This window comes from Pseudorca crassidens, chromosome 3, assembly GCF_039906515.1.
Source record: "Pseudorca crassidens isolate mPseCra1 chromosome 3, mPseCra1.hap1, whole genome shotgun sequence".
NCBI classification, from domain to species: Eukaryota; Metazoa; Chordata; class Mammalia; order Artiodactyla; family Delphinidae; genus Pseudorca; species Pseudorca crassidens.
In genome coordinates, this window is record NC_090298.1 from 118354029 (window position 1) to 118369152 (window position 15124).

General features: G+C 55.5%; 2 protein-coding genes across 6 annotated transcripts; one reads left to right on the forward strand and one right to left on the reverse strand.

Annotated features, from left to right (window-relative positions):
- The first annotated feature begins 494 nt into the window (after positions 1–494).
- RELL2 (RELT like 2) lies at positions 495–3370 on the forward strand. 2 transcript variants are annotated; one of them, XM_067732070.1, is made up of 7 exons: positions 495–678; positions 1072–1137; positions 1233–1299; positions 1742–1927; positions 2195–2570; positions 2687–2720; positions 3166–3370. In XM_067732070.1, the coding sequence occupies exons 1-6, from the start codon at positions 495–497 to the stop codon at positions 2717–2719; spliced, it is 912 nt and encodes a 303-aa protein (XP_067588171.1). In that variant the 3' UTR covers position 2720; positions 3166–3370. The 2 variants fall into 2 exon arrangements, with proteins under 2 accessions (XP_067588171.1, XP_067588172.1); XM_067732071.1 differs by lacking the exon at positions 2687–2720.
- On the reverse strand, positions 1576–13289 carry FCHSD1 (FCH and double SH3 domains 1). Of its 4 annotated transcripts, none has more exons than XM_067732063.1 (20): positions 13217–13289; positions 12886–12983; positions 12249–12294; positions 11799–11866; positions 11335–11470; positions 11113–11249; positions 10951–11014; positions 9977–10105; positions 9416–9538; positions 9148–9243; positions 8593–8718; positions 8083–8187; positions 7726–7887; positions 6831–6959; positions 6670–6753; positions 6385–6502; positions 6067–6287; positions 5217–5304; positions 3999–4054; positions 1576–3860 (listed from the first exon to the last, which is right to left on the reverse strand). In XM_067732063.1, the coding sequence occupies exons 1-20, from the start codon at positions 13235–13237 to the stop codon at positions 3795–3797; spliced, it is 2073 nt and encodes a 690-aa protein (XP_067588164.1). In that variant the 5' UTR covers positions 13238–13289; the 3' UTR covers positions 1576–3794. The 4 variants fall into 4 exon arrangements, with proteins under 4 accessions (XP_067588164.1, XP_067588163.1, XP_067588162.1 ...); XM_067732062.1 differs by having other exon boundaries at positions 11335–11476; XM_067732061.1 differs by having other exon boundaries at positions 11335–11491.
- Positions 13290–15124: the final 1835 nt, after the last annotated feature.

Below are 15124 nucleotides of genomic sequence, written 5' to 3' on the forward strand. Positions count from 1 at the left end.
CTAAACCACCGGTACCGGTGGGCCAGGTGGTCAGGATGGGAGGAACAGAAAGGCGGGAGGGGGTGTGTACGCGAGAGTACAGGAAGGGGAGGGGGCTGTGGAGGCCTGGCTCAGGCCAACGCAGAGGAGGTGTGGACGCTGACTCAGGCACGATCCTTGTGCAGGCCGCCTGAGAATTCCGTCCCATCTCGCTCTGCAGTGTCCTTGGGAGGGACGGAAGCTCAGGACAAGCTGGAAAGGGGAACGTTCTGGGCGTCGGGGAAGCGGACCAGGGTCGTGGAAGACAGCTTGCGCAGCTGCCGTCTGGCACCCCTGGCCCGGACCAGCACCCCTGGCACGGACAGCTCCCTGGTTGGGTAGGGGGGTGGGGCCAGACCTTAGAGGCTTGCCTGTCTCGGATCCTGAAGAAGGCATTCCTATCCCTCCCCCCATCTCTAGCTGCAGCCCCCTAACCCCAGGAGGCGCCCTGGCCCGCGCTCGCCCCCCAGGGCCTCATGTCGGAACCACAGCCTGACCTGGAGCCGCCCCAACATGGGCTGTACATGCTCTTCCTGCTTGTGCTGGTCTTCTTCCTCATGGGCCTGGTAGGCTTCATGATCTGCCACGTGCTCAAGAAGAAAGGCTACCGCTGCCGCACCTCGAGGGGCTCGGAGCCTGACGACACCCAGCTCCAGCCCCGTGAGTGAACAGCCTAGAACCTGGCTCAGTCACCTTTCTCCCTGACCCTTCTCCCCACACCTCTTCCTGGTCAACAGACCCAGGCCAAATCCCGACCAAGTTTTCAGGAGGTCTAGTAATGCTTTCTTGACTCTGCAAAAGCAATTGGGTTGCCACCACCCCGAAAGCAGGGCTAGAGTAGGCAGCATGGGTGGGAAGGGCCCACTGATGAGTCTTGGACTCCCATTGATTTCCCCATCTTTTCTGCCCTGGCCCTTGGAATGCTAATGTACAGCACCATGGCAATTTGCTAAAGGGGTAGGTCTTGAGCAAGAAGCCACAGAAGCCACCAGGTAATGTACCCCCAAAGCTGACTCATTTGCTGCTTCCTTACCGACCTCTTTCATCCTTCAGCTGAGGACGATGACATGAATGAGGACACAGTAGAGAGGATTGTTCGATGCATCATCCAAAATGAAGGTGGGTGCATGCTGGCCCCTTGTTCCCCACCTCCTCAGCTTTCCCTTGCCCCGGCCTTTGCCTCCGCTGACCCCCTCTTTTCCTTCTGCCCTCAGCCAATGCTGAGGCCTTGAAGGAGATGCTGGGGGACAGTGAAGGAGAAGGGACAATGCAGCTGTCCAGGTGAGCTGAGAACAAGGGCCAGCACGATTGAGCTTGCCTTGGAGAGTACCCTCTCCTCCTGCACATTCCTCTCCTAGTCTCCTTGCATGTTTGGGTTGACAAGGGAGAGTAAGGCTGGTTAACATACAGGAAGAAGGACGTTTTGTAGAAATCCTGAGTCCTTCAAACCACATCTCTCCTCTGGATATCATCAAGCCTAACCTTCACCCCTTATGCCACTCCTCTGCATTAAGCATTGCCCGCTTTTTAGCCCCGGGAGGGAGAACACATGGTCACTACTATCTTCATATTGAGTTTATTAGATAAAGACAAGAAACGAATGGTGGGGCCTGGGGCAAGTGGGGCATCTGGGGTTTAAGGAGCACGCTGAAAGAACAGGAGCAAGTCGAACAGGAAGAAAACTGGGAATGTCACCCCTGGTCCTTTCCTCCCTACCGTCCAGTGTGGATGCCACCTCCAGCTTGCAGGACGGAGCCCCCTCCCATCATCACACAGTGCACCTGGGCTCCGCAGCCCCCTGCATCCACTGCAGCCGCAACAAGAGACCCCCACTTGTCCGTCAGGGACGCTCCAAGGAAGGAAAGAGTCGCCCCCGGCCTGGGGAGACCACTGTGTTCTCTGTGGGCAGGTGGGTATAGAGTGCCCCAGGGAAAGGGAGGTTGAGGTGGGGACCCCAACGGTCAGGCACCTGCCTCCAAAGGTAGGCCCTGGCTCTTTCTTTGTGGCCTGTGAGCCACAGCAGAAGCCAGGCTGCACAATGTGCCCCACAATCTGGTCTCCCCTGCCCTAGGCCAGAGGGAAGTGCCTATCAAACCCAGGATGTCCCTGACCGGAGGGAAGGGCCAAGCAGCCTCTGGGTGGTGGTCCTAAGCCCCAGTGTTCCCTCCCCTCCCAGGTTCCGGGTGACACACATTGAGAAGCGCTATGGGCTGCATGAGCATCGTGATGGCTCCCCCACGGACAGGAGCTGGGGATCTGGTGGGGGGCTGGACCCAGGGGGTGGCCAGGGGTCTGGGGGAGGGCAGCCCAGGACAGGGATGCCTGCCACTGAGAGCCTTCCCCCTGAGAGGCCGCAGCCCCTGGCCCTTGCCAGCCCCCCAGTGCGGAATGGAGGACTCAGGGACAGCAGCCTAGTCCCTCGTGCACTTGAGAGGAGCCCTGGAGCCTCTGCAGAGTCGATGCTGGGGGCTGGAGGAAGGGGCCCAAGCCCAGGGCTGGCCAGTCAAGAGGCAAATGGACAGCCAAGCAAACCGGACACCTCAGATCACCAGGTATGAAGACATGTGGTGGGCTGCGGTGGGCTCAGCTCTTACTGCCCCTACTCTAGGGGGCACTGATATGACCTACCTCCTGTTCTCCCACTGGTGACCCCTCCTCTCTCTCTCAGGTGTCCCCACCACAGGGGGCAGGGGGTGTGTGAGGTGAGTCTGCCTGGGCCCCAAGTCAGATAATCTCATCCTCCCACCCCCTACTTTAAACTACCTAAGCCCATTGGTTCCCTGAACCCCCAAGCTAAACTGCAGGCTTAGCCTTTGGTACATATTCCTTGGTTTGGTGGTGGGGAGTGGGCTTGTGCTCCAGGGGACAGGGAAGGTCCTGCAGCCCCTGGGGAAAAGCGGGGACACAGCTTGAAGAGGAGGCAACACTGTTACCCTTCCTCTCCTTCATTGCGCTGATGGACTACCAGCTGGCAGGGCCAGGGGTTGGGTGGGCATGAAGCCCCTCCTCTCAACTGGACAGCACTGCCCCCCAGCTGAGGGACCAGCCCTACTTCCACCTGGAACTGCACGGTCTCAGGCTGGGGGACCTTGGGAGAAGTCCCACCTCTGGTCCTCAGTCTCTTCCCCTTCCCCTGTCTGCCAACAGGCCGCCTGACCTGCTTTCCCCATCACCTCACTCCATATGCTAGAGCGTGCGGCTGGGAGCAGGCCCCTGCCCTTGGTGGGCCCTTAAAGCAATAGCACCTTAGACCCCCTGCCCTCTTGGCACAAGAGGCCCAGGCCCTGGCTTGGGCTTTGTGCCCTTTATTCACTGTCAATAAATCCGCTCAGACGATTACAGCTGCTTCGCATACTGGCTCCAGCTCCTTCTGACAGGCCTGCCCCCATCCCCAGTGGCTCTGGCATCTGGAGTGGGGTGATTCACAGAACCAGGGTGGAGACACAAATAAGCCAGAGCCACTCGAGACTTTGGGGGATGAATTCCAGTCCCAGAGATTTCAGGGTACTTCACCACCCTAGAGATGGGGTGGTAGCAGAAGACAAAGGAGTAGTTTCAGCCCTTAGAGATGGCTGGAGGATGATGGCAAAAAAGGAGTGGGTTCCAGCCCCAGAAATGGGGAGAGAAGAAATTTCTACCCGTGAAGGTGAGAACGGAAATCAGGGAGATTCCAGCTTTTGGCTGTGTCGCTCTGGATCACCGTGGGGAGGGGTGGTCTCTGATAGCACGGAGATAGGGGCAGCAGCATCACTGGGGGAAAGTGATTCCCCCGGGCTTCAGGTGAGAGGATCTGGGTGGCCAGGATCCGGGGCTTTAGCTGGCGGGGGAGGCGGTGGACGCATCTGTAGGGAACACACAGTCAGTGCACCAGATGCCTCCCTTGGGGATATCCCTGTCCATTCCCTCTGTCCTGCAGATAAAACAGGACAAGTTGGAGTGACCCCTCTCCAAACACTCTCCTCCAAGGGCGGGGCCCTTACCGGCCTGAGTCGAGGCACCATCACATCCAGGGGTCCAGGGCAGTCCAGGTCTTGGTCTGGAAGTAAGAACCACAAGTCAGTCTTACGACTTTGTTTTGTTCGCTTCTGTATCTCCAGCACTTAGGACAGTGGCACTCTGTAAATATTTGTTGAATTAACAAATAGTCACTAACCTGGGTCATAATATCCATCAATCCATCCAACCTCAACGCTTATTGAGCACCTGCTGTATAATCGGGCCTGCTAAAGGTACCCGGGGGCAGGAGGGATCCACACCGCCCCCACCCCTAATGGCTGCCAGGAACCACATAATGAAACACTAACAGACACAATGAATGACTGAGTACTAAATCATTCAAAGTGAACGACGGGTGCTGGAGAAGCGGGGTGCAGAAAACGCTCACGGGGTTCCAGGGTCACGGTGGGTGGGGGGTGCAGTGAAGAAAGTGAAAGAACCTTTTAGAAAAGATGGTTTTAGGAAAGATGAATGAGGTAACAACAAAAACAAGGAAAAAAAAAGAAAAGATGGATGAGGAAAATGATGATGCAAACCAGGTGTTTGCAGGATTCAAGAACACTAAGGGCAGAGGACGTGTATTGGGAAAACACTGTGGGAGAAACTGGCTAATTTTTTTTTTTTTTTTTTTTTTTTTTTTTGCGGTAACTGGGCCTCTCACTGTTGTGGCCTCTCGCGTTGCGGAGCACAGGCTCCGGGCGCACAGGCTCAGTGGCCATGGCTCACGGGCCTAGCCGCTCCGCGGCATGTGGGATCTTCCCGGACCGGGGCACGAACCCGTGTCCCCTGCATCAGCAGGCAGACTCTTAACCACTGCGCCACCAGGGAAGCCCCCTGGCTAATTTTTAAAATAATAATAATGAGAAAACAGCTACTAATTGCATGCTTGCTATGTGCCCAGCACAACGCTGGGCACTCTATAGACACATCCCTTTAACTCTCACAACTCAGTGAGGGAGGGACCTTCCTTCTCACTCTGTAAAGGCCCAGGCATGTTAAATCACACACTAGGACGTCATAGAGCAGAGTTTGAACAGTGGGCCCAGCTCCAAAGCCCAAGCTCTTCTACCATCATGCATCAGAGAGCCTGATGGAGGAGGTTCCTGAGGGCAGGCAGAGGGGCTGAGTGTAACCCAGGAGCTCCAGACTTCCTCCTTCTTCCTGTCTCTTACCCTCCCAGGGCCCCAGCTCCTTCTACTCACCACCGGGCAGGACAGGTGCAGGCGAGCCATCCAAGGCAGAGGTGGGTGCAGGAGGGGAGAAGCTGGGAGGGGAAGGGGATGGCAGGATCTGGGGATGAGGGGGCAAAAAGTTATTCCCGGCATGTGGGAAGGTTTCACCAGCTCTTCCTCCCATCCCAGCTTCAGTTCCTGTCCCGTCACACCCCAGTTCAGAGAGTGACCAAATGCTTGTATCTGGGTGAGGCCTGTAGGTGATACACATTTCAACAGCCAATATATATTGACACTTAATATGTCCCAGGCATTTTGCCAGCACTTCGCATGCACTAATTCATTCAGTCCTCACCTCCACCCCATGAGGTAAGGATTTGATGATTCCTATGTCAGAGGTGAGACTCAGGTTAATCCATCTATCCAAAATCACAGAGCTAGTTAGTGACAAAGTCCTGGCTAGAACTCCTGACTCCTACTCCTATGCTCTTCTTGCTAGAACAACAGGTACCATATATCAAAGCACCTATGGGCCACTGTGCTAAGCACTTCACTTCCACTATCTCTAATCAGGGTAGTTAGCCTCCTGAAAGAGGCATTATTGTCCCCCTTCTACATGCATGTGAAGAAACAAGCTCAGAGAGGTCTAATCACTGCCTAAAGTAACAGAACAGGAATCTGAACTAAGAGCCAGCTCTAAAGCAGGACGACCAAACTCTAATGAAGACTGCCTTGGTGTCCCTTTTCTCTGCGCCAAAGGAGATGGGGAGTCCCAAGCCACTATAGGGGGGGAGGGGGCATTAAGACGGATATGGGACCTCCCTGGCATGGGAGGGTCAACCCATTGGTGCCTGGGGACCCAGGGAAAAGGAAGCCTCACCTGTTCAGGGTCTGAGAGTTCAGATGGCCCTGGGGGGCCAAGTAGCTCCTCCACCAGCAGGGAGGGGAAGACCCCAACATGGCCCCCAAATTCTCCCCTCCAGAAGCCATCATCCACTCCATCCTGGGTCCGGGGTAGCAGGCGGATAAGCGCCCCCTCGGGGAAGCTCAGTTCCTCTGCGCTCTGTCCCGTGTAGCTGTACAGGGCGCAGGCCAGGAACGCTGCGGAAGCCCGGGAGAGATGGTGAGGGGAAGAGGCGGGCAGCAGTGCCCCCAGACCAGGGCTACAACCACTGAGTAACTCTTCTCCCTTTCTTACCTGTGGGCTCTGCCCCTGAAGGATTGTCGCTGTCATGGCTGCTCTCAGGGAAGGAGAGGTCCGGGAAGTTGAGATACCGCTCAGGGACAAAGCCTACCTCACCGTGCTGGTTCCGAGCCTGCTCACCCAGCAACGTGAACAGAAAGCAGGCTTGCCTCAGCAGTCCACGGCCCTGGCCCTCCTCCACTCAGGCTTCCAGCTTTGCCTGGCTGGGTCTTTACGGACCACAGAGAAGTCCCTCCCACTGCCCCCTTGCCAAGGGCAGAGCCCCGGGTCCATACCCACCTTGACCCATTCGTCGGCATCTCCCTCCTCTATGACCTCCAGCCACTCGCCCTCTGTGATGGTCAGCTCGTCCTCATGTCCTGCCTGGGACCCACAAAGAAGGATTCAGGACTGGCTGTTCCCCATCCCTGCCTGTCTGCGGTCCCCACCTCCATTCATACCTGATAGCCAAACACCACATGGACAGGGCAGGGGAGGGGCCTGGTGGCCAGGGCTGGGGGGGCGGGCTCCTCAAAGAGCTCCCCCGTCTCCTCACATTCCTCAAAGTCAGACAGTTCAGCATCCTCAGCCTGGGGGACAGAGAACAGGCATCGTTGTGAGGCCCCGTCTCAAGTACCACCCACTATATCTCTCACTCCTCCATTCTACCTTTTTTTTTTTTTAAACATCTTTATTGGAGTATAATTGCTTTACAATGTTGTGTTAGTTTCTGCCGTATGACAAAGTGAATCAGCTACATGTATACATATATCCCCATATCCCCTCGCTCTTGCGCCTCCCTCCCACCCCATCCTACCCTTAACGTTGTGGATCCTCCTCCAAGGTAGTACCACCCATCCGTTCACCCTGGGTCACAGGCAGAACCACCACAGAGCAAGATAACACTAATCACAGAGTTACAGTATTGAGCGCTTATATGTGCCAAGCACAATGCTTAGTATCTTATGTACATTGTCTTGTTTAAACTTCTTAATAACCCAGTGTTATTTTGCGAAACTATCAACCTCAGTTTACTTAATGGGAAACTGAGGCTCAGAAAGGCTAAGTCACTTTCCAAGATCACACAGCTAGTAAGTGGAGTGGCTGGTACTCAAACTGCTTATAGTCTGCTCTCGGGACCTTTCATAACCACCATCCTATACTCCATAATAAAAGTTCATTGACAGCTCTCTATGTTACAAACTGTGCCAAGAGTCATACTTAAGTGATTTCATTTCAGCCTCACAACAACCCTTTGAGTTAGCTACTAGTGTGATTCCCACTTTATAAGCTCTGCTTTCCACTGGGGCTCTTTACCCTCCTGGTGTGTACGGGGAGGGAGTGGAGGGAGCTCACCGTGGGAGAGAGGTCCCTCTGGGACAGCCGGGCCTCGCTGAGCCGTCGCTCCTGCTCTACCTCATCCTGGGCCTGGGTCATGGCTGGCTTCAGCCAGTGCTGCACATCCAGGCCAGCCCCCTGCAGCAGGGCCAGCCGGGCAGCCCCCTTCACCTGGCTCACCTGACACAGGGAAGAGGGGGTCAGTCAAGGCTGTGGCTGGGCCTGCCCTTGGGAGGTGAGTGGAGCCTCCTCCCCAGATGTGTCCACCCTCTACCTCCTGCCTCCAGTCTCCCCACCATCAGATAAAGGAGTGGAGGAGGGTGTTGCCGGAGGAGGTGCAGTCTCAGTGGCTCTAACCCCAGGGCTGTGGCTCACCTGTGCCCGCCGGATGCTCTCCCTCACTTCCTGCAGCCGCTGTTCTATGCCTGGAGCCTCCCGCTCTGAAGCCTGCTGCCGCCTCTGCTCCAGCCGCTGCAGCACCTGGTTGGGGACGCAGAGGACAGGAGTGGGTGGAGATACTATGGGGCACAACTTACTAATAACCCGGGAGTTTCCTAGTTGTTTCACATGCATTATGTCATCTCATCTTCCCTGTGATGTGGGTGCTATCATTAGCCCCACTTTAATGATGAGGAAACTGCAGTCCAGAGAGCTTAAGTCACTCCCTTACTCAGGGTTACATAACTAGGAAGCAACAGAGCAAGATTTGAGCCCAGGTGAGTCTAGTCCCAAAGGTTACGCTCTTAAATTACTGTGCCACACTGTCGGCTTAAATTACCCTTCCCTCCCCTCCTGCCTGCAGCCCCATGACATCCCCAGTGACGCCGGGATCCCCATCTCTCAGCTCTTCTTGCCCACCCCCGACACCTGCACTCCCCACCTCACCCGCTGCCCATGGTTCTGGATCTTGTAGTCTCGGGCAGCTCGGCTCGTCCAGCGTTGAACTTCTTTCTCCAGGCCACTCTCCCCGGCCACACCTCCTGCGCCCCGCTCCAGCTCCAGGACACACACCTGAATGAATGAGGAGCTGTGAGGATGCCCTGATGCTGCTCCTTCTCCGTTCCCCCTCCCTCCAGTTCCCTCCTTTTTTTCTTCCCTGTCTCCTGACCTCCAGGGTCAGGGACAAATAGGTGGGAGCACACACCTATGACTGTGGACACAGGAGTGCATTCACGTGGACACACAGAGAGTCCCAGAAGTGGGATCCAGGTTGAGGGACAGAGGTAGAATGAAGAAGATAGTGCAGTGAAGGGACAGAAGGGTGGGAGGAAGTGCGTTAATTTGTGTCCTGGTGGGAGGGAGGTGAACTGGGGTTCTGAAACCCTCTCTCCATGGTTTAATAGTCCCTAAGTTAAAACCAGGACAAGGATAATGGGGAAGAGGCCTACACCACAGTCCCCTTTCCAAGTGGCCTGACTGCACCTAGCAGAGAGGTCTTACCTGATCATTCCCTGCTGGCTGAAACTGCTGAGCTGGGGTGGGGGAGAATACTCCGGGCTCCTGAAGAAAAAGCTCCAGATCCTGCTCCCAGCTTACCTGGGAGTTGGAAAAAATCAAAGTCGGCCACTCACTGGCTCCCTCTCCAAGCCTGTCCCCAGCCCTTCTTGGTAGAGAGAGGACAAGGTGAGAAGGAAAGGGGCAGACATGCAGTGGAGGAGGGGGCGCTGTACTGGGAGAGAAGGGTGAAGAGGATCTCTGGGGAGCTTACCTGGGAGGTCGCTTGCCCCCCACGATGGGCATGCTCCAGAGCCATCTGTGCAGCTTCCAGCTCCGTGCGGCTCAGTGAAGTCAGCGGGTCCCTCAGGTGTTCCAACAGCTCGCTGACCAGGGCCTGGAGAGAACCCCAAGATGCTGACACCACCCTTCCCCCAAGCAGGCTCTCTGTCCAGGTTTGAATGGGTGATGGGTATGAGGTATGGGAAACTGAGAAGGAATAAGACATTATTATGCTTCTAATAATAGGCCCTCATGTGTGCACAGCACTTAACAGTTTAAAAAGCATTTTCACATTCATTCTCTCCCTTGAGCCCCATTAGTCTTATAAAGTAGGCAGAGCAGGGGTTAGTCCTGAGGAAGAAACTGGGGTTCAGAGGGGCAAGTGTTCTGCACAATGTCATGCAGCCAGCTAGAAGCAGAAGCAGAACCTAGGTATGTATCTTCTGCCCACTCTGAGCAGACTAGGTCCCCAGCCCCACCCAGCCTGATCGTGGTGGGAAGCAGGGAGATGCCCTCCCTGCTGAGAGGCATGGGTATCTAGGCTGAGACTGGCCTTGAGCACGGCCGGCAGTTCTTCCTGGTAGTAGTGGTCAAGGTGGGCATTGGTGGCCACCAAGTTGAGCAGGTACTCATTGCGGGCCGCTCTCAGCTGCTGGGAGTACTGGGCCGACTGGACAGACAGCTAGGAGAGGAACATAGGTGTCAACTGGGAGCCCTGGACCCTTGGGGTCCTTCCACGGCCAACCCAGATCCAGAATGGATTCTCACATGACTGAGATAACTGGCAAACCATACTAAAAATTTTACATACTCACAATTCCTGCTCAAAATCCTCTAGTGGCAACTGCATACATTTAGGATAAAATCCCAACTGCTCCTTACCGTGGTCTACCAGGTCCAACATGAGCTGGCCCCTGCACCCTCTCTGAGTCTTTCCACAGTGCTCGTCCCCTTGCTCACAGTGCTCCAGCCACACTGGCCTTCCCTCAGTTCCTCGAGCCTACAAAGTTATTCCCACCTCAGAGCCTTTGCACTCACCGCTGCCTCTCCCTGGAATGTTCTTCCCCTACATCTCTGCATGGTTGGCTCCTCCTTGACACTCAGGCCACCTGTTCAGAGAGGCTTTCCCTCTAAATTACACTCCCCTGTTATGCTTTATCATATCACCTTCTTTTCATTTATTCTGAGTCTTTGTTTATTTACTATCTGTCTCCCCTAACCAGGCTGTGGAGGCAGGAGCTCTGCTGGTAGTGTTCCCCATCATATCCCCAGTGTTTCAAACAATGCCAAGTACATAGAAGTCCTCAATCACTGCATATTAAAGGAATGAAAAACAAAGGTACTATTTCCATTTTATAGATGAAGAAAATGAGGCTCAGAGAGATCAAGTTTACCAAGGTCAGGCACCAAGGAAGTAGGGTAGCCTGGATTCATCCCAGTCTCTCTGACTTATGCCCCCGGGTTCCAAACCACTAGACTAATCTGCCCACCTCTCCCTGCCCCGACTCATGCCCACATCCTCTGAACCTTGGTGCTGAGTTTCTGGAGACTGGTCCGAGTGTGGAAGAGGCCATGGTCACTTCGGTTAAGCCTGTGCAGGCAAGGGAGAGGAGCGGAGGTCAGGCCCAGCCATGGCACCTTGGCTCCATCCCCCGACGCCACAGGCTTCCTAACTCCCCATGACCCCACCTGGCCTGGACATCAGCCGCCTTCTCCTGTGCCAAGGCCCACACCCGTTCACGCTGCCCATACAGCTTTCGACTTCGGCTCAGCTCCCGGACAGACTGCAGCACCTCTGCCTGCGCCCTCTGGAGGTTCTCTGCTCCCTAGGGGCATGGACACACAAGTCCTGATCCAGATCACCTCCATCCCTGAGTCAGCCCTTCCTTCACCCCATCCACTGAGCCGTACCTTCCTAAGCACCTGCTCCTTAGCGCTCCGCCCTGTGCCTCCTGCCAGGTCACGGTATCGGTCAGATGCCTGGAGCCGGGCTTGGCCCCCAGCCATGGTGGCATCCAGCAGGCAGCGCCAGGCACCAAACACCATCCTGCCTCTCCCCAGAGAAAGTCTGCATTGACGAGGGGAGCACTCCAAAGCTTCACGAGATGCGCCCCCCACCCCCAACACCATGGGAGACAGACTGCTTTCCCATCCCCCTCGTCTGGGAGCCCATCAATCGATCAGCCCATTAGCTCGGCCACAAGGATCACTTATGCCCTCCGCCCCCATCCAGTGTCCTTGCTGGGTCAGCTGCTATCCCGCTGCCGTGTCAGCTCTACCTGCCGCTCACGTGCCCTCCTCATAGGTTCCTGGGGTTGAGCTCCTCATCCCTTCTTGGCTCCCTGGCCTCCCTGCCACCCCACCATGGGACCCACCTGCTGTCCATCTCCCCACTCCGGTGTCCTTCCCTCTTCAGAAATGGCCCAGCCAGTTTCTGGAGTGCCTGGTGGGAAAGTCATCACAGACCCAGTTCCCTTTCAAAGACTCTCCCCACTTGGGAGAACATACGATCAGAGTATAATAATGCCACCCACTTTGCTAAGTGCTTTACATGCATTAACTTATTCTGTCCTTACAACAACCTTGCGTGAAGGTACAGTTATTATTATTCCCATTTTACAGAGAAAGAAATTGAGGCCAAGAAACGTTAAGTAACTTGTCCAAGGTCAAACAGCTAAAAAGTACCACAGCAGGGATTTGACACAAATTTGCCTGGTGCTAGGCATTTGCTCTTGACCAGAACAGGAGTATGCGTGGAGGCACATTGCTGGTAGTGTAAAGGAGGCTAGAACAAAAGGGAAGGTCCAGAGAAAGGAGTCCCATACCTGCCCATACTCCCGTTCAATGGCTGCCCTCTGCTTGCTGTAGGATCTGTGGAGATTAGGGGGATGGGGTGGTCTTACTGTTTGGTCCTTTTCTCCCACCCTCGACCCTCTCCTTAGCCTGGGCAGGAGGGAGAGGGGAGCCAGGCCTGGAGTGTGACTATACCAGGAGGGCCTGAGACTGAAGACAGAGTCCTTGAGATCACCTCGGGCAGCCGCAGCAAAGGACAACCTCATCTCAGTGCTCAGAGCCTCAGCAGGATCCTCCCCACCCCTGGAGAACCATCTGTGTGCTTGGAGGTGAGGACTGATGGGGGTCAGCTGAGTACAGTGTGTGCCAGCCTTCCAACAGGTCTGGAAGAGGGAGGGGGGATTCTGTCCTGAGTTTGATTGTGGGTGTGGAGGGGGCGGTGTGGAGTGAAGGGGTTTGAGAGAGGGTCCCTGTGTGTTTATGTGTGTTGGGGTGCGTGGAAGGATAATTCGTATCCGGCATCTGGAGAGGGAGGCCTAGGATGACGGCCTTGAATGGGCAGGTTGGAGAGCTCTTCACCCCCGCCCACCCCGACAGCTGTAGTATGTTGGAGAAAAGGCGGAGCGTGTGACAGAGAAAGTCGGCGTACGTGGAGGGGGTCAGGGCTACCTGATATCCTCCAGTAGGTCCGCCTCTCTCTGCTGCCGGGTCTGAAGGATGTTCAGCTGCTCCAGGAAGCGAAGCTTCACCTCCTGGGATGGCTTCACCTGTGTGGGTAAGAAGAAGATGAAGACCCCTGGCGCAGGGACCTGAAAAACACTCCGCGCAGGGAGCGGTGAGGGGGCGGGGCCAGGGAGGAGCTGGGCTGTTTCCTCGGTTACTTCTGGGTTGGCCCTTGAACCCCTTCCTACTCTTCGTCCCCCACCGCAGGTCTGGTGCCCCTTTGGGCCGCATCACTCCCCCAGCCCGCCAGGAATCCCCGTCCCCAGGCCAAGCTCACTTTTCGGGGCGGCGGCTGCATCTCCGCTCCGGCCCAGGCAGCAACTCGACTCCGGAACTCGAGGAAACCCCGCCCACAGCTAAGCCCCGCCCAGGATCTGGCCCAGCTCCGCCCTCGCCCCGCCCACGCCTGATCAGTCCCTTCGCTGGGCCGCGAAGCGCCAAGAGTGGCAGGAACTAAACCTCTGTTACTGCTGAGAATACCCCGGAAAGGGTCCGCGCCGCCCTGTGGACGCCGCGTCCGCTGGGCGGTAGGGGGAACCCCAGGTTTCTGTGTCAAGACGCCTGGGTTCTATTTCTGGTGGAGAGCTATTGACTTAGCTCGTAATTTTTTCTAATCATTCATTTACATATGCAGACCTCCAATCCCGACGCGATGGGTGAAGGATGGTGAGGAACTCAAATCTGTAACCAAGGAAACTGAATCACTGAATGCCTGAGCGCAGATGCGTGTGATGAGAGAAACAGGGCTGATCCCAGACCTTTTCCTAATTCCCACTGAACTGGAAAAGCCTGCGTGAGTGAGGGTGAGAAAGACGCCTGGAGCCAGGAAGGAACCAGTACCAGAGGAAAAGACAGGGCCAATGGAGTGGGCGTGAGCTGGGAGATGAGAGCTGGGAGATGAGAGTGGGGACTTGCAACCCAGAAAGCCCCTATCGGCTTTAGGGCCTGCCCTTAAGGTTCTACACCCCAGGACATACCCCCTATCCCCGCCCTGGCACTGCTTTCTGAGGATCTGCACACACACTTTCCTCATCCTCCTCACCTATCCATGGCCCACACCTCCTCACTACACCCCCGACTTGGAAAAGGCAGATATCTGTGGCCCAAACTCCAGATTCACATTTCCAACAGCTCACCTGACACCACCACTTCATCTAAATAGGTACCTCAAACTTTCAAACGGCTCCTTCTACCTGATCCTTCCCCAGTCACCTCCCCCAGGTAACATACTAGATGGAACCATTCTCCATCCACTTAGGAGAGTCAGAAAGCCAGAGTCTATGTACCCTTCCTCCTACCCCCACCTTCCATCCATCAGCAAGGCCTATAGGTTCTATCTCCCATTGATCAACTTCCCTCAATTTCCAGAACCACCAACCTGGTCCAAGTCCCCATTATCAGTCTCCTGGTCTGATATCTGGCCTCCTTGCTTCCAGTCTTCCCCCTACAACCCATTGTTCAGAAAACAGCCAGAGTGATTGATCTTTTTGTTCAAAGGAAGCAAAATCTCATCCCTCTCTTCCCTAAGACTCCTCAATTGCTTCAGAATAAAATCATGGCCCACAAGGCTGTTCATCACTGGGTCCCTGCCAGTCTTTCCCCCTCTTGTCCAGCTCCCCACTCACTGTGCTCCAGCCACTCCAGCCTCCTTGCTCTTCCCCCAACATGACAACTCCCTTCCTGTTGCAGAGCCTTCATGCCTACTGCCTTCCCTTTCCTTCTGGAGTGCTCCTCCTCTCAGCACTCCACATGCCTGGCTTCTTACCTTTACCCTCCACCCAGCCCAAATGTCACCTCCACAAGCACATCACTTTGGTTTAGTTTCTTCACAGCCCTTTGTTTGTGTGTGCATATTCTGTTCCCCTTAAAGCAAGGACCCCCATCTCTTTTGTTCACACTATATCCTCAATAGCTGGCACCAATTAGGTGTTCAATATATATCTGTTGGGGCTTCCCTGGTGGCGCAGTGGTTGAGCGTCCACCTGCCGATGCAGGGGACACGGGTTCGTGCCCCGGTCCAGGAGGATCCCACATGCCGCAGAGCTGCTGGGCCCATGAGCCATGGCCGCTGAGCCTGCGCGTCCGGAACCTGTGCTCCGCAACGGGAGAGGCCACAACAGTGAGAGGCCCGTGTACCGCAAAAAAAAAAAAAAATATATATATATATATCTGTTGAATAATTGAA